Source organism: Cyprinus carpio, chromosome A25, assembly GCF_018340385.1.
Source record: "Cyprinus carpio isolate SPL01 chromosome A25, ASM1834038v1, whole genome shotgun sequence".
Taxonomy (NCBI): domain Eukaryota; kingdom Metazoa; phylum Chordata; class Actinopteri; order Cypriniformes; family Cyprinidae; genus Cyprinus; species Cyprinus carpio.
This window is the reverse complement of record NC_056596.1, coordinates 16,189,265-16,211,831: the sequence shown is the minus strand read 5'-3', so window position 1 is coordinate 16,211,831 and position 22,567 is coordinate 16,189,265. Positions and strand designations below refer to the sequence as shown.

General features: G+C 33.0%; 1 protein-coding gene across 3 annotated transcripts in view; it reads left to right on the top strand.

The window, feature by feature from the left end:
- Positions 1 to 22,567, top strand: part of LOC109054041 (serine/threonine-protein kinase BRSK2) — a 183,658-nt gene that overhangs the window by 141,840 nt on the left and 19,251 nt on the right. For all 3 annotated transcript variants that reach the window (XM_042715714.1, XM_042715712.1, XM_042715713.1), the window contains exons 5-12: positions 1,774 to 1,890; positions 7,552 to 7,585; positions 7,686 to 7,754; positions 9,877 to 10,023; positions 14,949 to 14,980; positions 16,968 to 17,132; positions 17,446 to 17,543; positions 18,487 to 18,637. In XM_042715714.1, coding sequence (XP_042571648.1) covers positions 1,774 to 1,890; positions 7,552 to 7,585; positions 7,686 to 7,754; positions 9,877 to 10,023; positions 14,949 to 14,980; positions 16,968 to 17,132; positions 17,446 to 17,543; positions 18,487 to 18,637 — 813 coding nt within the window. The remainder of the gene's footprint in view (positions 1 to 1,773; positions 1,891 to 7,551; positions 7,586 to 7,685; positions 7,755 to 9,876; positions 10,024 to 14,948; positions 14,981 to 16,967; positions 17,133 to 17,445; positions 17,544 to 18,486; positions 18,638 to 22,567) is intronic.

Genomic DNA, 22,567 nt, shown 5'->3' with positions numbered 1-22,567 from the left:
TAGCAGTGTGACAGCTAATAAACCCCACCGCTGCAATTTGTCCCATGAACGTCACTGAGGTGTAAATCTTTTCATATACTCACTTTTATTAGCCCATGTGAGATTTGGGTTCATGAATGTGTTTGTTTTATGTCCACTTGTAGTGTCACTGTCACTGTTACAACAGTAGACAACTCTTTTATCTGATGAAGTGAACATCTTGCAAAGTAAAGAAAATACGTTAATATATTTTACATTTACATTTAATCATTTAGCAGACGCTTTTATCCAAAGCGACTTACAAATAAGAACAATAGAAACAATCAGATCAACAAGAGAACAACAACAGTATACAAGTGCTATGACAAGTCTCAGTTAGTCTAGTACAGAACACGTAGCCTGGGTTTTTTTTTTTAATTTTTTTTTAAGAATATGATAGACAAGAAAAAGAAAAGGTAAGTACTATTATTAGTTGGTTAAGTGCAGGCGAAAAAGATGGGTCTTTAGATGTTTTTTGAAAATGAGTAAAGACTCAGCTGTTCGAATTGAGATCAGGAGGTCATTCCCGATCTCAATTTGATATATTATATTAATAATTATCACTTAAATGTCAACGATACTAAGAATCAGAAAGCATCAAGTAAAAACACACAACGCTACAAACTAGCAATGACAAAAACAAAATCAGCAAACAGCAAAACAAAAACAAAAATCCTACGTCGGTAACCACATGAATGATTCATGCTGCAATGCATTTTTAAAAAATATAATAATTTGTTCAGACCTCTCTCTTAGGCTAGTTGGACAACATTTGAGGGAATAGTGTTGTTCTTACACATTTGATGTAGATTATTGTCTGTACAGTAATTTACATTCTTACCTGTGATGAAATGAAATCTTGTGGATAAAATGAAGTATTCACCTGAGAAATTCTGTAAACTGGATAGAAATTTTATAAATGTGTGTTAATCTGGTCTGAGAATACTACACCATTATTGGTAGATTTATGAAAGGATTTTGAAAGCCTCACTAAAAAAACTATCTATCTATCTATCTATCTATCTATCTATCTATCTATCTATCTATCTATCTATCTATCTATCTATCTATCTGTCTGTATAGTTTTGTTTTATTCAAAACTTTTTTGTAACATTTTTTTTCAACATTTTTTGTGTTTTTTATTGTTTATTTTGTTTTATTTTGCTTGCTGTGTGTGTGTATTTGTTTGTTTTGTTTTTGGTTTGTTTGGATTGTTTTGTGTTTTGCTTTGTGTTTTTATTTGTTCGTTTTTTGGTTTTCCTTTGCTTCGCAATTTTTGTTTTTGTTTTTGCTTTACTTTTTGTTTTGCTCTGTTTTGCTTTTCTTTTTGTTTTGTTTTGTTTTGTTTGTTTTTTTTTCTCCTTGGTTTTGGTTTTTTGTTTTGCCCACAATACCTTCATTTCTTTTGTACTTTGAAACTCTTTCATCTTGTTGAAAACAGGCAAATTAATTGAGAGAAAGTTTTGAATTAATTTCATGGCTGGAAGCCACTAGTTCATTTCCAGCTGTGGTCAGATGAGTGTTTAACATCGGACTCTGACACATCTGTCATCACGGGCTCCCACAGGCTCTTGTAGACTAGCAGCGCTGGAAGAAAGAAACAGAAGAAACAGGGATAATTGAGAAACATCTCATTACAGGTTACTAGTCAAGCTGACACAAGGGAAAATATACTGTAATATAAAGCGATAGTGAGTGAACTGAAGCTGCAGTTTTCACATCTCGTTTTCTTCTCCTTCATTTGCTCTCGTACAGTCACAGGGACCTGAAGCCGGAGAACCTGTTGCTGGATGAGAAGAATAACATCAGGATAGCAGACTTCGGCATGGCGTCCCTGCAGGTGGGAGACAGTCTGCTGGAAACCAGCTGTGGGTGAGTGAAACTGAGTGTCATTATAACACTAATGATGAAGACAATCACTGCCTTCAGCGCAGACCGAAATTATTTAAGATTTATGTAATTGAATTACTTATAAAATTAACACAGTTTTAACAGAAGCAATCTAAACTTAATGTGATGCATATTGGCTGGGATGATACAGGAAAGAAACTAGCAGGTTTTCACAGTAAACTGATTTATGCTGATTCAATTTGAATAAATGCATTTTGAAAATTTAAATAAAATCTAATGAATTAAACATGAAAGATTTTTAAAAAAAAACAACAAAAAAAAAAAAAACAATTTGTTTTATGTTTTGTTCAGATGCAGACCAGAGGGGTCTTGATTTGTGTTTTGCTTTGCTCACAATACATTTGTTGCTTTTGAACCAGAAAAAAAAAAGTAAATAAAATAAAAATTGAATCAGTCACACAGCAATAAATAAATAAATAAATAAGGTTTTTATTTATGTATTTATTTATTTTCAGATTATGAGCAATTCATATAAATGCTTTCTGAAAATGTGATATTTAAAATAATACATTTTGTATTCATGGTTTTATTTTGTACCTATTTGCATCTGTGTGACCAACAAATATGCATCACATTAAGTTTGTAAATTTCTTTAAGTTCAAACTGTGTAATTCAAATGGATGAATTTTATGATTGGTCTGATTAAATTTTATTTTATTTATTTATTTATTTATATTTTTTTTTTTGGTATGTGAAATGAGTAACAGCATCTCTGCCAAACTGTTGGGACAGACCAGCAAGGAGTTATGATGAGTGAATATTTGGTATTTTTTATTCAAACGAGCAAAAAAAGACCCTGTTTTTCATCATTATAAATGCACATCTTTAACTCATAAATGTCACAGTCTGCATCAGCTTCTTATTTTACTTCATCTAAATTGTCAGAAGTAGTTACTAATTAGGTGAATCTCGTGAAAACTGTCTTGAAATGTCTGCTACATATTTCATCACAAAATCAACTAATAAATGATATCTTTTGAAGTGAAAAAGCAGCTTATTTTAGTACAGTAAATCTGTTTTTCTTGTGCTATTGGAGTGAAATATGACATCTCTTCTAAGATTAACTCAGTTGTGTCTCTGTCTTCAGTTCTTTGTCAGTCACACAGAGTCCACACTGAGAGAGAGAGAGAGAGAGAGAGAGATGTATCCTTTGCTCGCTCAGAGGTCATGTGTGTCTGAAGACAAGCTCATTCAGGAGTAAAGTGTTACTTTGAATCACAGCAGCACGTTACGCTGCTCGTTCTCTGATATTCTGACCGCCACAGTCACAGTTTTTTTTTCGCTGTAACACTGATGGAAAGTCCAAACGATCATTTATACGAAAAAGAAGACTTTTGTAATATTGTAAAAGTCTACCATTTCACTTTTGATCAATATAATGCATGCTTTTTTGTATACAAGTATTAATTTCTTGCAAAAAAGTGTAGTTTCAAATTGCTTTTATTCATCAGTTTGCCAGCTGAGTTTAAAAGATGTGCACTTTTATGGGAAGTCAATCATGTGGAAGCAGCCAATGAACTCTGGGCCGCCCCCTCTGACATCATCAGTGTGAACAGCTGTGGTGAAAAGCAGCGCTCTCTTTTCTTCTGTCGTTTCTTGCAGGCCTGGGCTGAACCAATAGCAGCCCGACTCATTTATTGCTTTTTATTTCTTTCTTAGTGTCATTATTTCTCCTTTCAGTAGCTGACTTTTGCCCCACACATATGCTGTAAAAGCTTCTGTCTTTCGTCAGTAGATCCGACCTTTAGCATGAAAGCCAGACACAGCCATAGATTAGAGCTCAACACAGTGAAATCACCTCACGTTATATAATTACGGCTCTGCTGAGGTCAGACCGGACCGTCCTGTACCGCGGGTCAGGAGCTACAGGACTTTGTGTCACACAGGAAGTCACAGTTACCTCGCAGCGGCGTGACTCAACAGCAGCTATCAGGATGAATCAGCCGAAAATCAGCTCGGAAACAGATCTGTGCTGATTCTGGACCCAAATGTCCTTGACGTTTACACTGACCCCGGAACTATTTTGAACCCTTCTGAAAGGGTTTATTTTGTGACAGTGTCTGGCTGACTGGACATCACCACACAGATTACTTGATAAATAAATACATATATGTATTAACTTTTATGAGAAAGAAGAGCACCTTTAGGGAGAGACAGGCATTATGAGCGATGTTTATTTTATTTATATATTAATTTCATTTATTTGTCCATTTTAAAATATTTGTTCATTTGTTTAATTTTTTAGTTAATTTTTATTTTTTATACAGTTAAATTATTTATTCGTTTATTGAAACATTCGTTCTTTTAAAAACATTTGTTTTTATTTTTTGTTGTTTGTAAAGTTTGTTCCTTCTTATGTTTTTTTTATCATTCATTCTGTTTATTTATTAATTTGTTATTTCCTCAATTCATTGAAAAATATTGTGTCTGTTTATCCAGTCATTCACCCTTTTAAAAACATTTTTATTTTATTTGTTTTATATATATATATATATATATATTCATTACTGCATTCATTATTTAAACAGTACTTGTGCTTTTTTTCATTCTTTTTATTTATTGATTAATTAAGATGCATTTAAAAAAAAATATAAAAATATAAAAACATAGTTATTTATTCATTATTTATAAATATGTGTTTGTTCATTTTATTTATTAATTTACTAATTCATTCATTTGTTCATTCATTAATTAAAAAAAACTGTTTAGTTATTAATTCTCATAAAAAATTTGTTCATTTGTTCATGCATTTAAAATATTTTATTAATTTAAAAAAAAAATTTAAAAACATTTCTTCATTCATTCATAAAAAAGAACTTTAAATTTTGTAAACAGTATTTTTGTTTATGGAATCATTTGTTCATTCTTTAAAAAAAAATTGTTCATTTTATTCATTTATTAATTCATTAATTTGTTAATTTATTCTTTAAAATGTATTTTATCTATTCATTATTGATTCTTCCTTTGTTTAAATACTTTAAAAACTTTATTTATTTATTTAATCATTCAGTCAGGCTGTCAGTCAAATGTTACCTAATTGTGTAATGTGATTTACAGTAGCTCACTAATAAATGATCTAATAAAGTTTTATCCAAATGTATGTAGGTAGATATACTCAGGATTTGATAAATAGTGACTTTGTGTAACAGTACATCCTGCAACAGCCCCACTTTGACTCAGAGACTAACCTACACACTCGAAATAATACCGCCATTATTGATTCAGAGCTTCACGGGTGCCTTCCGCTGGAGTTTATGGTGTTTATTGTTGTATCCCTATTACCACACACTGTTTTGGCTTAATGATCATCATACATTGCACCAAAAAGAGACATTTGAACCCATATGTCTGATGGCTGCACACCCACATCAGTTATGAGTCATCTCATATCTGCCTGTCATTGGTTGACGAGTTTTGCAGAAATGAGCGAGGAAATGAGCTCTAGCAAACAGCTTGGAGTAGATAAATGATCTGGCACCACGCGCTGCATCCATAAACCAAAAACCTAATCCCCTAAATTCTAAACTCTAATCTCCAATCCTCATCAACAAAAAAAATAAAAAAATAACACGGCCTTAAAACATCCGAACATCCGATTCGCTTTGATCCCTTCGATTTAACGCGCCTGCTGCGGAGGAAAAAACTGAAATGCTGCGGTTGTTACGCATTCAGAATCATAATGAGCGAAAGTAGACCCGTCGAGGCGAATGCGTTAGAGTTTGAGTGAAACGGAGTCTGTTTTAGAGTTTGATGCATGTTGAACAGATTCTGCAATGTTTTATTTTAACACATGTAATTGCAACTGCATGTTCGAATCAGTAAATTCACCAGTCCAAGAACTGACTTCTGTTGCAATAGTGTTTACGAGAAAGGGTTTGTGACATATTTGTAGAGTATTCTGGAAGACACCATGTGCATTGACAGCTCCATCTGAGATCAAATCTGGATTATTACACCATTCAGCTCTTATTTTCAGAGTTGTCCATGAATATGGAAGCTTATTCCTGACACGGGTTAATAATAATGTTATTACAAAATTTTCTCACAACTATCACTGTTTTTCTCAAAATTTTGACTTTAATCTCTGAAAAAAAAAAAAACGTGTTCACACATGTGTTGATGGGACGAGTGTTATGCGCAGATGCACAACACTGTTGTAGAAGAGGATTTGTCGAGGAAGATTAATGAAGACAGGATGTCAGCTGGTGAAACAGGAAGTGTCATCAACATTTTGTGACCCTAATTACTCTGTGAAGATGTTATCTGCTTCTTTAGTGTATCTTTGTTCCTCCAACCGGATCGTAATATTAATCATTCTGAGCAAACAGTATCAAACGTCACGGATCCCTGCAGATGGGAAATGTCTACTGAAATTCAGAGTGCTTTTGCTCCGGGGAATTACAGCTTGCCTTCTATGGTTTTATATGTTTATTTGACAGAAGTGGTATTGTGAAGAACTAGATCATCACTGAAGTGTATGGCACTGGTACTATAACCTATACACAAATTATAACCAGGAATTCCCCACACATCCCAAATGGTACACAGATATTATATCAATTTTCACTTGCCATGTTTGTTTTAAGACTACCTGGAGAAGAAAAATATAATTGGTTAATGGTATGCTGTTGTGGTGGATATTATTTATGCATAAGATACTTGAAGTAGTTTACAGAGAAACTTATGTGTGTGTGTGTGTGTGTGTGTGTGTGTGTGTGTGTGTGTATATATATATATATACACACATACGTACACGCATACAGTATATACAGTATCTATCTATCTATCTATCTATCTATCTATCTATCTATCTATCTATCTATCTATCTATCTATCTATCTATCTATCTATCTATCTATCTACCTATCTATCTATCTATATTAATTTATAAAATTTTATGTGCTTTTACATGGCCCTTCTATTTGCTAAAGAGTCTTATTTTTAAAGAATGTTATTTTTTAATATTTAACTAAAAATGTGTTAATATGTTAGCAATTGTTGTACTGTGTATTGTTAGAGTGTTCCACAAAAGAGCATTTTCACACAATAAATACAGGACAAATAAAATCTGTACTATATTTAAGTTATTTATTATAAAAAAAAAAACTAGAAGGAGAGTTATTTTTCTATCAGAAATAATAAATTAAATTTAATAAAAAAGTACTCACCATACTAAATATATTATTGTTTGTGTGTGTATGTGTGTGTGTGTGTGTATATATGCAGTCAAATTGATTTATTAATTGCATTCAAAATAAGTTCTTGTTTACGTAATATATGTGTGTGTACTGTGTATTTTTTATATGTATATATAAATATGATCAATCAATCAATCTGATATATATATATATATATATATATATATATATATATATATATATATATATATATATTGTAAAAATATATAATAATGAATGTGTGTGTTCATTTAGTATAGAAAAAAATCTATTATTTTATATTTTTACTGTATTTTACTTCTTGGATTAAACATTTTGAAAGTACTTGCCAATACATCTAAATTATTGAAAGATAAAATGAAAGGGGAAAAAAACATAAAAATATTGAGAGATGAATACACAGCGATTGCTGCTGGTAACTCCAGCTGATGTGGTCTTTTCACAGATCTCCTCATTATGCGTGTCCTGAAGTCATCCGGGTGAGTGCTACCTGACTGTCAGTAAAAATGAGACCTATGAATGAATGATCTGATCTGGATTCAGAAGGATTGCATTTTGACTTTGTCTTGTCTCTGTTAGGGAGAGAAGTATGACGGAAGGAAAGCAGACGTTTGGAGCTGTGGGGTCATTCTGTTTGCTCTGCTGGTGGTGAGTCACTCCAGACTTTACCTTACAGGAAGAGTTCACCCTGATAGAACATTTCTGTCAACAGTTACTCACCTTTGTGTTGTTCTAAACCCGTGACTTTATTTCTTCTGAGAAACGTAAAATCAATATTCTTTAAAACTATATGAGTTTTCAGAGTTTGGAAAAGAGCAGCATGAACATAACAACAAAATATCTCCTTTTGTTAAAGGAAAGAAAGTCATACAGGTTTGATATAATTTTCATTTTTGTGTGAACTATAGCTTAGATTAAGTCATTTTGATCAAATTGTGTAGAAACACATAAATAACATTCAAACACATTGTATTATGTTGCTAATTTTGACAGTGTGATGGATATTAAAGTTAAACTCATGTTTTCAGAATGATATCTGCCATCCCTTTTTCATCAGAAATAGTATTTTGTGAAAATGAACATGCATATGTGGATGAAGGCTGGGAATTTATTTTATTCTCCCAAAGACTATAAAATTTGGAGCAAGTATGCGTCGCACCTCTGCACTGCATTATTAGCAGTTTTTATTTGAAATGCTTTACCTGCACGTCTCAACCGCAGCGATATCCCCAAGAGTTCCAGCTCATTTGAAATGCTCTTGTTCAATTTTGAGAGTAAAATTGAGACCCTTGAGTCTGAGAGGTTTATCTCTATACACCGAGACACTGGCCTGCATTTTAAAGCCGAGCTGGATTGTTTTTGACGTTCTATAAATGATGATGACTCAGTCCTTTCTTCATTGAGCTTCTGCAACTTCAGAAGAGACTACAGCTGCACATTACATTCAAACAACCTCACAGGAACCTCAGCTCAACGCTTCTTTTCTTTTCTTTTCTTTTCTTTTCTTTTCTTTTCTTTTCTTTTCTTTTCTTTTCTTTTCTTTTTTGTCTTTCTGTTTGCTATTTAGTTTTCTTTTTTTTTGTTTTCTTTTTTTTTCCTTTACCTCTTGTTTTGTTTTTTGTTTTGTTTTGCTTTGCTTTGCTTTGCTTTGCTTTTCTTTTCTTCTTTTTCATTTTTTTCTTCTTTTTTCTTTTGTTTTGTTTTCTCCTTTTTTTTTGTTTTCTTCTTTTTTTTTTTCGTTTTCTTTTTGTTTTTCTCTTTTTTTCTTTTTTGTTAAGTTTTTTTCTTGCATCACCCTCTTGTCTCCTCTTGTCTTTTTGTCTCATCCATTTGAATTAGTCTTGTCTTGTTTTGTTTATTTTCCTTTCTCACCTCATTGCTCTAATTTATCTTTATCTCGTCACATGGTCTCATCTCTTTTTTGTCTCTTTTTTTTCATTTTGTCCTGTTGTGTGGTCTTGTGTCAGTTGTGTCTCTTCCTGTTTTCCCTCTCTCTTTCATCTCATTTTGTCTCATCATCTTGCCTTGTCTCGCTTTTGTCTGTTCTTTCATGATGTTTTATTTTATTGCATCTCTCTTTTGGCTCGTCCCATCTTGATTCATTTTGTCTCTTCTCTTTTTTCTTCATTTTGTCTCATCTCGTCTCAAAGTCTTGTCTTGTTTTGCATCCTATCAGTACACTACTTTCCCTTCATTCATTTTAGCCTCATTCATGCATTTCTTTTTGTTCCATCTACATTACCAACCACTTGAATGTAACATGGTTTCAGGTGCAGCAGTCATATAATTTACAGCCAATTCTTTTCTTTTCTTTTCTTTTCTTTTCTTTTCTTTTCTTTTTTGTCCCTTTATGAAATATATATTGACCTGCTGTGGAGAGGCAGACAGCACCAAAACCAAAAATAAAATTGACTGCTGATAGACTGTGCTTTGGAAGACTGACTCTATGCTGAATACACAAAATCCTCTCATGTACAAAGTGATTGGAGTGCATTTATGCACTCATCCTGTCTCTCTCTCTCTCTTTCTTTTTATTCCTCTTTTTTGTTTTTTCATCAGAAATGAAAATGAAACCTCATCACTCTCATCTGTAGCATGTCAGCAGTAAAGCACCGAAGCGAGAGTTAATAAATGAAAGCTTATCATTTTTAGGTCAATCCTCTGAGCACTTGTCTTCTAATTTGTTCTCTTTCTCCAGCAATCCTCAGTTACTCTGAATTTCTCCTCAGACTGATGCATTTTCTTTGTGTCGTCTGTGTCTTTCATTCAGGGAGCTCTGCCGTTTGATGATGATAATTTAAGAAACTTGTTAGAAAAAGTGAAGCTGGGTGTGTTTCACATGCCTCATTTTATCCCACCGGACTGCCAGAACCTTCTGCGAGGAATGATCGAGGTCGACTCCGGTAATCGGTTAACGGTAAGAGATGAGTTTCAACTGAAACGTTTTCATGGGTTTAGTTATATAACATCAGTTTAAACAGAAACAGAAATGCTAGCATTTAAATTGTTATTACTTAATTGTAGTGAATTAAGCAATAACCAATTGTAACAGTAGCAGTAAGTATTTGTACTATCAGCATAAAGTCTGGTCCACTTTACAGTTTGTAGCTGACTAAAAAACGCCCACTCAGACAGGAAGAAGTCATTTGACTGATGCACAAAGTGACTAAAAATAGTTCTTTTTCTTTTTATATAGATTTTTGTGTGTGCACAATATGCATCGGACGTCCTGTGAACATGTCTTTTAAGACAAAATCCTAAAGTGTACTATGTTTTTGTACACTTGTGTATGCATACAGTTGCATGCATAGCCTTTCAAAAGTATATGCCATTTGATAGCATGCACAAACTAATTTGCTCCAGAAGTTAAAGACCGATAAAAATGTCTTCTTTTAAACTAAAGTATTGGCTCTTTAATAACCCCCTCAAACAAGCGCTTGTCATTGCGGACGTCTGTTGTTGTAGCAGTCTCCGTTATTTTGTTGTTGTTGCTCTGTTTCGTTAGTTTCAGCCTGGGACAGTGCTGCCACCTTGTGGAACAACTGATTAGTGCAAAACAAATTCAGTGCGCATGTGTGACCTGTTCGTACAAAGTATTTGTGGTTACAAAAATCAGTGTACAGTACACACACACTATTCTGGTGATGAAATGTGCATTACGCACACTGTACGCGAACTCTTAGGTATGCATATAAACCGAACCGAAGTGTACTTTGGGCTTTAGACAATAACAAGTCAGATAACATGCTGTGGATCTTGTTCCTTTGGTTGCAGATGTCCTCTACATGTTTTTTTCATGTGTGATAAATATGATGAGATGCCAAATAAGATGCTGGTAGTTAGCAATCAGAGAAAAGTGGGATTTTAGACAGCTGTGTACTTGAAAATATGTTTCTCTGGCGTTTTCTGGCTCTCTTGCTTTAGATTCAGTGGGGATTCTTGATACTGTGACTCGGCGATAAAGAGAAAGAGGAGTTTGATGTGCAGATAATAAAGCTAGTCAGACAGTTCAAAGGTAGTGCGTTTGTGTGTTTGGAGATCAGCTCAGCGTGTCCATACACAGCTGCTATCACCGTGACCTTTCTCTCCTCACAGAGGACGCAGATACTAAACAATAAAAAGCTGCTTTTGACTTGAGTAAACGCTCAAATCAGAGTTCTTCTGGAGCTGATATCTGTCAGTTTGTCAGGCTGTGATTCACTCGTTGACATGAGAGATAACGGACAGAATATTTGCTGAAATACTATAGAATGGCATTGAGTCCAAATCATGAACAAATCTTGAGTCAGACTGTCTTTTTTCTTGGTGCAGAGGGTCAAGGGAATTCTCTCTGTCTTAGTTTATCTGTCTTTATCTCTTGAGACCCGCAATGAACATATCTGGCATGTGGATGAAAAAAGATATGTTATTAATTTGTTAAAAAGTATTATTATAAAAAATCATACTTTTTTATTGATCATTTGCATTGATTTTGATTGTTTAACAAATCGAATTCTCATTATTGTAATATCAATTAAAAATAATTAATTCATTTAAAACATTTAATTTTTTTTTTTTGCATCGACTTTGAATTGTTTAAAAAAAATCTAATTCTCTGTTGTATTGTGAATACATTAACATTAAAACATTAAATCCTATCCCTTTTGTTTAATGTAGTTAAATCCTAAAATGTAGTTAAATCCTATCCCTTTTGATTTTGGCCTGAAATGTCACAGTAACCTTGAGGACCTGAGGTAGTTTTGATAGTTCATATGAAATCTATTAAACCTCCTCCGACGTGGTTACAGCACGCTTCTGTACAGACAGTCAAAGCATTGACTCGCTCCGCAGGAAGACCATTTCAAACCGCGTTTCCATGGAGAAACAACTTAAACAGGAAGTGGAACTCTGGGTCCACATGAAAGTTCTGTATTAATATCTCCATTTATTCCCCTAGACTACAAATGGACACTTTTGCTGGCTCTCAGAACTCACAAGAGATTTTGGTCTCATTCCTTAGAATTTTAGAAGAAGAATTCTAAGAAAAAGCTGTTAGTTCAAAGAAAGAGAGCTGAGATCTCCAGAACGTCTCCTGCGTGAGATGTCGGCCTACAGTCACCTCGCTGTACTCTCGCAGAACATCGTCTCATGATCACGTCCCACGTCTCGTTAGCTTGTTCTCGTTAGCTTTTACGAGTGTGGCATCTTAATGAGTCACAGAGGCTTTCAAGGACAAGCCTGCAGGAAACACACGTCTTTAAGTCACTGATAGAGTTTGATAGCGGCTGAATTCACCCTCGCGCGTGTCTGAGAAAGACATCGAAAAATTAATATTCACAATGAGCAATGATTCATTTACCCAATGCATAATTCACAACACGCATTCCTGAAAATACCAGACAGCTGTTTCTTATAACATGTTGGAAATAGACTTTGTGGTAAAATATAATTTATGATTACGGATTTTAATAATGCACTCTAATAACTCAAACAGGCCTCAACAATAAGGTGCATCTACAGTACATATTAGGTTTTATTGATCATGATTTAATGCCTTTATAAAGCAACGATTTTATTTTCTGTGGCACATTGGATATTATTTTTGCAAATGCTGTGCATTTAAATATGTAACACAGATTAAGTTATCTAGCTCTGTTGAAATTGTGAGAATGATTTGTGATTATTATTATTAATAAATATGTTCTGGGTTTCATTTACCGAAAACAATTTGAACCGTTTTGGTATTAGTTTTGGTTAACAATCACAACACTGCTCTGGCTAAAGTTTGTAAACACCTAAAGCCTTTGAAACAAATTGTTGGTAAACACATTTTTACAAATCAAACACATTCAGTTCAAAGCGAAATTGACACATTTATGTTTTTACACAAATTTGTTTGCGTAAAAAGACACTGCTGTGTGTTTTGTGAGTGAACCAACAAAGTTTTAAATACCATCTGTTCTTTTTCCAAAATACTTATATTTCTTGATTTGAGAAATGTTATTAAATCTGTTTCAATGGAGGGTTCTGCCACATGCAAACGGATGTATGTGTGTGAGGCGTTAGCATATGTGAAATACATATCATAGTAACAGATGATTGAGAAAAACAGTAGACAGCAGCACAGCTATGCAAATAATAATCAGATCTCAGTGCTCCTCTCATCTCTACACAGCCAGTCATTTGTCATCACACGCTGATGTATCCACTGTCAGATGAAACGTGAGCGGTGATCTGTGTGCCTCCGTTTCCTCTCAGCAGGACTCGCTCCAGTATTAATCTTGTGGAGCCAGACTTTGGGAGCTTGATGTGGACTTGTGGTCTCGTGGCCTTCACTTACATGTTTCCATGAGGTTCACGAGACCGTAGCGTGTCCCATTTGTCATTTTTTACAAAGGTGTCTCTCAGTGGCCTACAGCACTAGAGTTCACAGTGGACTACTTCACTGAAGTCTTTACGGGCTGCTGGTCTTTGCAGCTTATTTTGGCCAAGAGCTGCTCTTGTTATAGAGAGGAAGAGACTGTCTGACTGTATGTTTTGTTTTCATGTGCTGTGTAAATCTCAAAGTCTCAAAGTCAGAGATTTGATTTAGTGAACCTCACAAACTTCATAAATCACACTAAATTGATATTTAAATTGACAGTCCTAATTTAAAAAGAATGTGATAATGTTAAAAACAAAAACAAAGAATCAAATATGGGATATCCCTTATGAAATTTATATATCTTAGATGTTTTGTCCCTTTTTACTCATAATTAACTGCATAAAGTTAATGTTTTAAACTAATAGCACCAATTCAAAAATAGTATTACAATTAAAATACATTTTGAATATCCATTACTTGAAATAAATTAAACATTAACTGAAATAAAATTAAATATAACTTATTTTAGTTCGGCTTACTATTTTATTTTATTTCATTTCATTTTATTTTATACAACATTTCTGACATGTAGTTTAACTTCATGGATATTAAAATGACTGAAACTAAAATGGAAATGTAAAAAAATCATAAAAATTACTATTAAAAATTAATTAATGAACTAAACATATTTAAATAAAATAAGATAAACAAAACAAAAAGGGCAAAAATCACAGAACCAATTATTATTATTATTATTTTTTTTTACCTAAAATTAAAACGAAAATAAAAATATCTAAAATGAATAAGAACTATAAACGAAACTCTAAGAACTATAATATTGATATTAAAACAACACTGGTCAGGGGTCATGAGTATGTTTTTTTTTTTCTTTTTACTTTCTTAGAATTAGAAACACAAAATTACCATTTTAAATTGACAGCCCTAATTATTTGATCCTATTAAAATAATAATATTCATATAAAAAACACATATGGAATATCCCTAATTATAAATATTACATAAAGGCCAGAGTAAATGTTACATGTTTTTCCTCATAATTAACTGTATTGAATTACTAAATTAGTATTTAAAAAAAAACTCACAATCTTTATTTATTTATTTATTTATTTATTTATTATTAATAACATTGATTTAACATTTTCAATTGCTGATCCTAATAAAGTAGTAGTAGTAGTAGTAGTAGTAGTAATAATAATAATAATAATAATAATAATAATAATAATAATTACCAGATTACAGTTTGTGTGTGTGTTTGTCATAGCACTATACTTTGCAAAATCAATAAGGTTTTGCTTTTCCAATTTTGTTTTTATTTTAAGATTATTTTCAAATTTGCATGAAATCAGAGCTGCAAATGTAATGTAGAGTGATGAATTCAGACTCATCATAGACAAGACCTGTTTCTCTGACTGCTTCATCAATGGCAGCTGTTTTTTCTGCTGTGAATCTAACAGTCTCTCTCTGTGTTTCTCTTACAGTTAGAGCTGATCCAGAAGCACACCTGGTACATGTAAGTACTGAACTCCCATGATTTTTTGGGGCAGAAAACAATCGTTGTGACATAGAAACAGCGGGCTGGGCATTAGGGACAGATAGACGGGATCAAATGTGTGTCTGTCTCAGAGATGCGGCGTTATACAGCGTGTGATAAATGGCACAGACCCCACACGTCAGCAGCAAGGACACATTTGCTCAGGCCCTGCAGGGATGTGCTGTCCGCTCACATGCCTGCGGCGTCTGGCTTCCTCCAGAGAGAGACAGACAGCAGGCGAAGGTCGTCCCGACACGCTCATGCCGCGGCCTCTCTGGGGTCAAAGACATGGCAGACACGCCGCCGGCATTTTTAAGCAGAATACTTATGTTTTTAGCTGCTCTCGTATAAGCCACCATCTTTTCTAACAGATGGCGACAGCAAATATTTGGATTGGATCTGAGAAGGAAGGTTATGAAGGATTTAGGGTCAGAACTAGCTGTAGATGTTAGGACAGCGAGGCTGAGAAAGGAAACACATGCTTGTGTTAATGACAATGACAATTAATTTATATAGCACAATTAATAACTACTTCCATCGACCGATGTGCTTTCCAGTAGGTCATTAAAAACAGAAAAACACACAACAAACAAACAGACAAATTATAAAGCTTGTGTTGCTTTATTAATTATGATCTGACACGTCTCAGAAACCAACCACAGGCTGAGTGTGTGTTTCTGTTCACGGCCGAATGTAGATTATGTGTTAGGATTTATGTGCACAGTTAATTAGTGCACATTATTCTAATGATAAGATTGTTTGTCATTAAAAAGCCTTTGAAATGACTTTCACTTTCACTAATATCTCTGAGGCCATGCGGATGGTTGGATTATATGAACTCAGTTTATAGTGATGTGTGTTTGACATTACATACATTTATTTACACTGTAAAGAATTAAATAATTTCAAAAAGAGTTATTAAATATAGTTATAATATTAGTTATCACAACTTAAACTTCAGCATTAGAATAAGTAATAATGTGTTTTTCAACTTAAAAAAGTGTTTTAAAAGTTTAGTTAAGTTGGATATTTAAGTTCTCTCAACACATTTTTAGTTTTTATGACGTAAAATTGTTGTATTAAAACTTTTTAAACATTCCAATAAAAAAATAAAAAAAATATTCCAAAATTCAAAAATTCATTCAAATTATATTTAAATGCTACTTAACAAACAACCCTATCATTATATAAACCTTATCAACCATTAACTTATTCATAATACATTAAAATCCTAGCTTTATTCTTCATACCTTGATCTTATTCTTTATACAGTATACGTCAAAGTGGCAAATCATTTATTCATGTATTTATATTTTATGCATATTTTAATTTTTATTTTGGTGGAAGGGGTTAATGTGGAAGGGGGAAAAAAATGAACAGTTTTGCAATTATATTAAGCTTTTTGTTAATGTTTTGGAAAAGATAAAATAATTAATATTCAATTTAATTAATTTAATAAACACCCAATATATTTATTATATGTATTATGTTGGTTATTCAAGTTAACATTAATTCATATTATTATTGATATGATCTAGTAGCCAATATTCAGCTTTCACACAAGAATATGTTGCACTACAGAAGTAAAATTATTAATTTGATGGATTTTCATGACCAAAAAGCTTTAATTTGGCATACTTGCTACAGTGGGACATAAATAACACGTTTTGCCCCATTCTGAAATCTCAGTCCACAGATCAAATTTTTATTGGCGTGAGCAGAAATGAACAAATGACAGTCTGTTTAATTAGTGAGAAGGTCACATTGAGTCAATCCATGTTTTCTCCACTGGAAATGATTCATAAAGATTCATTTTGAGTATTCTTTGGCTGAATGATTGACTCGCACTACAACAGTTTCACTGTCGTTCCAAACCCATATGACTCTCTTTATTCCTTCACTTCTGGAGAAGATCTCAGCTGGTGCTGTTGTGTCAGTGTCACTGACTGGCCTCTGCTCTCCTCAGAGGAGGGAAGAATGAGCCGGAGCCGGAGCAGCCGGAGCCCAGGAAGGTGGCGATCCGCAGCGTCCCGTCAGCCGACGACATCGACCCGGACGTCCTGGAGAGCATGCACTCGCTGGGCTGCTTCCGGGACAAGAACAAGCTGATGAAGGACCTGCTCTCAGACGAGTGAGTGTCAGGAGCAGACCAGCACACCTGATCTCAGATCTGCACTAAAGCATTTGAATTCTTTTTTCCCCACACAAAAATAGATGAAGATCTTGTTGTTTAGAATTAAAGATGATGTATGTCAAATGAAATGACTTAACCTCTTCTCCACAGTCTAAAATCCACCCTGTCTTATTTTCCTGATATTGTTCGCTTTATCTGTGTATCTTATTGATCCGTTAAACAGCAAAGGGAAATTCAGCCATTTTATCTGATTTTATGTGCTTATGTACATTTTTGGTAAACGGCTGTTTCCCGTCCTCTGTCTGATCAGTGAGAATCAGGAGAAGATGATCTATTTCCTTCTGTTGGATCGTAAGGAGAGATATCCCAGCCATGAAGACCAGAACCTCCCTCCTCGCAATGATATAGGTATATAATATTCATTTTCAGTGATGAACTGCCTTTAACTGTCATTTTGTATTATTAACACACTGTTTTCCTAATTAATGTTGTTCAGTTGCTTTGACGCAATCTTTTTTGTTTAAAGCGCTATATAAATAAAGATGACTTGACTTGACTTGACTAAATAATGAAACAAAAAATGTATTCAAAAGTATATGTTATGTACAGATTTTTGAATTGTATATGTATGTAGAATTTTTAATTGACTTTAATTTATTAATTTTTAAATAAAATTAAACTAAAAATGTAATTACAAATTATAATGATTAACATACATTATATATATATATATATATATATATATATATATATATATATATATATATATATATATATATATATATATATATATATATATATATATATATAATTAATTACTTAATGTGGTGATTAAATAATTATTTATTAATTAACTGCAAATTAGAAATTATCCCCAAAAGATCATTTAAAGTTGTTATTGTGTTAAATGAGAAAAGCATCAAATAAAAATCTTTTTTTTTTGTCAAAAATAATATTAAAATCAATTTAAAAAAATTAAATAATATTTTTACAAATTATTAGAAATCATTTTGACAAAATATATGAATTAAAAGTATATATAATGTGTGTGTACATATATATAATAACTTTTTTTGATTCATTATTCAAAGGGCTAGCGGTCAGTGCAAATGCAGTTCACTGAAATGCTCACAGAGCTTTAACAAACGCATTCAATGCTGCAGGCGCCGGTGCTAATGATTCATTCACAATCAGAAGTGGCACTGAGAGCTGCTTTACACACCACTGCTTCGTATTGAAGATGAGCGCAGCCTTTGGTGTAATGTGATGAATTAGTTCTGTGTGTGTGTGTGTGTGTGTGTGTGTGTGTGTGTGTGTGTGTGTGTGTGTGTGTGTGTGTGTGTGTGCGCAGATCCGCCGCGGAAGCGCGTCGACTCACCCATGCTGAACAGACACGGGAAGAGGAGGCCGGAGAGGAAGTCTATGGAGGTGCTGAGCGTTACGGATGGAGGTTCACCTGTACCGGCACGACGAGCTATCGACATGACACAACACGGACAGAGGTGCGGAGAACACACCTCACACACACACACTGCTTCCATCCATCCGTCAGCATTCATGAGCAGATAACTTACACAGTCTCTTATTCTTGTTTTTGAAAGCAGTCTCTTCTGCTCTCCAAGGCTGCATTTATTGGATCAAAAATACAGTAAAATCAGTAATATTATCAAATATTATTACATTTTAAAATAATTGTTTTCTGTTTGAACATGATAAAGCATAATTTCTTCCTGTGATCAAAGCTGAATTTTCAGCATCATTACTACATTCTTCAGTGTCACATGATCCTTCAGAAATCAGTCTAATATGCTGATTGCATAAAACATCAACATTTTACTCTGTAACATTATGCAGTTTTCATTTATATGCTGTCTATTGCTGATGATCCCATTATTTATCATATGCATCTCCGTCCTGTTCACGTGTGTTTTTGTTCGGGAGGTTTTGTACTCATTCAGAAGATGTGTAATAGCGCCCCCAAGTGTATAACAGTGAAAACACGAAAAGCTGTAAAAACTCGTCTTTGGCGAGAAGCGTCGTCTTCTAAAAGACGAGATAACTCTTCCATGGCGGGGAAAGAGTTGTATATTCAAATAGAAAACACTTCTTTGAAATTGTAAGGTATTTCATAATATTAATGTTGTTACTGTATTTTTGTTCAAATAAAGGCAGCCTTGGAGATCAGAAGAGACTGCTTTCAAAAACATTTTTAAAAAATCACAATAATTCCACCACTTTAAAATGTTATATATATATGTGTATATATATACATACATATATATATATATATATATATATATATATATATATATATATATATATATATATAGTGTATATATTGCATTTGATCTCTTGACTTGAGTCTGTGAGCAGGACTACATCTTTATATCTACCTATCCTAAATTAATGATCAATAATTCAATATTTGCCGCCTCGGGGGTTCTCGTCTATTACTCAGTACTCAAACACAGAGAAATCAAAGCTTTTGTTGTTGGTGTTTGATGACAGTCGAGTCCACAGCTGAGGAATATTTCATGGCCCCTCCGGCTGTTTGTCATTGCGTTTGGTTTGAGAAACGCCACTGTGAGGATTGAGAAATTATTCCTGTCATTCACCATTCACTCGTTTATTTTATTTTATTTTTTCTCAACTCAACCTTTTTAAACTCCATTTTTCACGTGGTGCTTCAAATTGTGGGCTTTCTTTCCAAAAAGCTATCTGAAATAAAAACAAATGGGAAAAAATACTTTGGTAACCAACACCACTGAAAAAAGCTCTTACCTCCCCTGTGAGAAGAAAGACACAACGCTGTCTTTTATTCTTTCTAGCCGTTAGTTCGGTGTTCAGAGACTCTGTGTTGGCTGGCTTTGTCTCCCGCTGTAGTAGGAGCACGTTCTGTAAAAGCTTGGATATCTCAGAATCCAAATGCAAAGCAAAGGCCAAAGGAGAAAGGTTCTAACCGACCTCTGACCTCCAGAGCTATAGTCATCAAAGATGCAGAGACGCTTTTCCTGTCCAGAGCTTTCCAGCGAGACCCTCTTACTGACCTGCGCTGCATTACAGGCTTCCGGTTTCTGTCTGCAATAATAGGCTAAAAGAAAGATTTAGTTCAAACGATTTCAACACACTGTAGGGCTGCTTAATGTCACGATCTGTGAGTTTGGGGTTTAAATTTCATGTATCTCATGCAGTGTTACCTCTAGGGTAAGTTTATTTATTTATTTATTTTGTATATTTAGATTTTAACTGGTAAACAATACAAAATACTTGTTTTAAAATTTTGCAGTAAATCTTTACACTATTATCAGATGTCATACTATAAGAACCTGATTTTTATATGACAATTTTTTTGTATTATTTATATACTATTAAAATATATTAATTAATACTATGAATTAGCTTTTTTTCAATATTTTTCTTTTTCATTTATGTTTTATTAGTTTTATGTTTTTATCACATTGCTTTTTTTCTTTTCTTAATATTTCTATTTAGCTGTAATTTGTTTATATTTCAGTTTTTAGTCATTTAAGCACTTCACATGAAACCAATTTCATGATCTGATGCCGTGATATTGCAGGATTATTTATAAAATATAATAATGTTTATTAATTTGAACTAGCTTTTATTTGTATATTTTCAATAATTTTTATTTTATACTAACATAAGTTTTAGTAATTTTGTTATGCGTTTCTGTCACATTGTTATTGATTTTTTTTAATGTTTCTATTTAAAAATGTGTATATATATATATACAGTTTTTAGTCATTTTTGTACTTCTAATTAATATTTCATTTAGTTGTCAAGGTAGCATTTTTAATTTGTTTATTTTTTTTAAATTAATGAGTTTAAGTTTTTATATTAAGTTTTTTTTTTTCTAATCAGATATTTAGATTTTAATTTAGTTCAGCTTTATTTCAATAACCGAAAAGCCATTTTTAATATTTAGGTTTAGTTTTAGTTAACAATAACAAAACTGATCTGGGTTTTTTTTTTTCTTTTTTCTTTTTTTTTCTTTTTTAATTGAGCTCAACATAAAATATAATCTGCCCTTTAATTGCTGGAAGAAGAAAAAAAGGTTAGAAAAAGTTATTTAGCCTAGCATAAACATAACATGAGAGTTCACACAAGTTATGCTATGTCTGCTGCTCAAAACTTATCTCTTTAAGTGAAAAAAAGAATAAAATAACTTTTTTTCTGATTCTTTTCATAAAATCATTCTGAAAATGTATTATTTGTAGCATTTCATACAATGCTCAAGGCTACACCTACTTAGCATTTCCCTTCAAAACAGATTTTAATAAACCAATTTTAATAGTACCGCTCTCTTTCTCTTCACTCGCATTTTTCCTCGTAAACTTTGAACCCTCACCTTCCACTATATCATAACAAAGCAGGTCTCATTCCTCCAATTCATCTCAAAACTCAATTTCATTACACTCCTTTCATTCCCACTCAAATGGCCAGACGTATCTGATGGCAGGATTGAAATGGGGAATTGACAGGAGGCGACCTGAGACTGACACATACGCCACCTGAGGATTTCACAATGATTGCCTTTCAGAAGGAAGCAGCTGCATATCTGAAGAAAAACCAGTCTCGTTCTGACTGTGTTCAGTCAGATAGTAGCTGCTGATTACTGCACACTATACACACTATATGCAAATATACACTGAATGCACTTTACTTAAAAATTATAATAATAATGTGAATTAGTGCAAACTGTGCAACAATACAATTTCAGAAAGAATGACGCTAGATTGTTGTCAAACTACATTATATTTGCCTGTTAATTCATTGCACACAATTCATTCCATTGGTATCTGGTTATCAACATTTATCGGAAAATAACGATTATTTTTCTATCTTTCTTTGTTTTGTTTTTTTTGGGGGAAAAAATGAATGTAACTCTTCGCGGTGAGTTAATGAGATAAGATAATCCTGGTTCACTGTTCGGGTTTTAAAAGATCAAAAGGATCTTTTAAAGAGACATAAATAGATTACATACTTAGATCCAGTTTTTAGTTGTGATTTTTACATGACCTTAGTCATATACTCATCTTATATACTCAGCTCATCTTTAGTGCAGTCTTTTTGACATTCTGGATATAGAATTTAGTTTTGTGTGTGTGTGTGTGTGTGTGTCTTGTCTCTTTGTGTTTTTTTGTTTTTGCTTTGTGTTTTTATTTTTTATTTTTGTATCTTGTCTCTTTGTGGTTTTTTGTTTTTGCTTTGTGTTTTTATTTTTGTTTTGTCATGTTTTTTTTTTGTTTTTTGTTCTGTTTTATTTTTTATTTTTGTTTTTAGTCCTGGGTTTTGTGTGTTGTTTTGTTTTTTTGTAATTTTTTTCTCTATTATTATTCACTACCTACTAAAAACAGTGCTTTTTGAACTAGAAACGACCTCAGAAACAGACTTTCTGTTGCATCATTTGT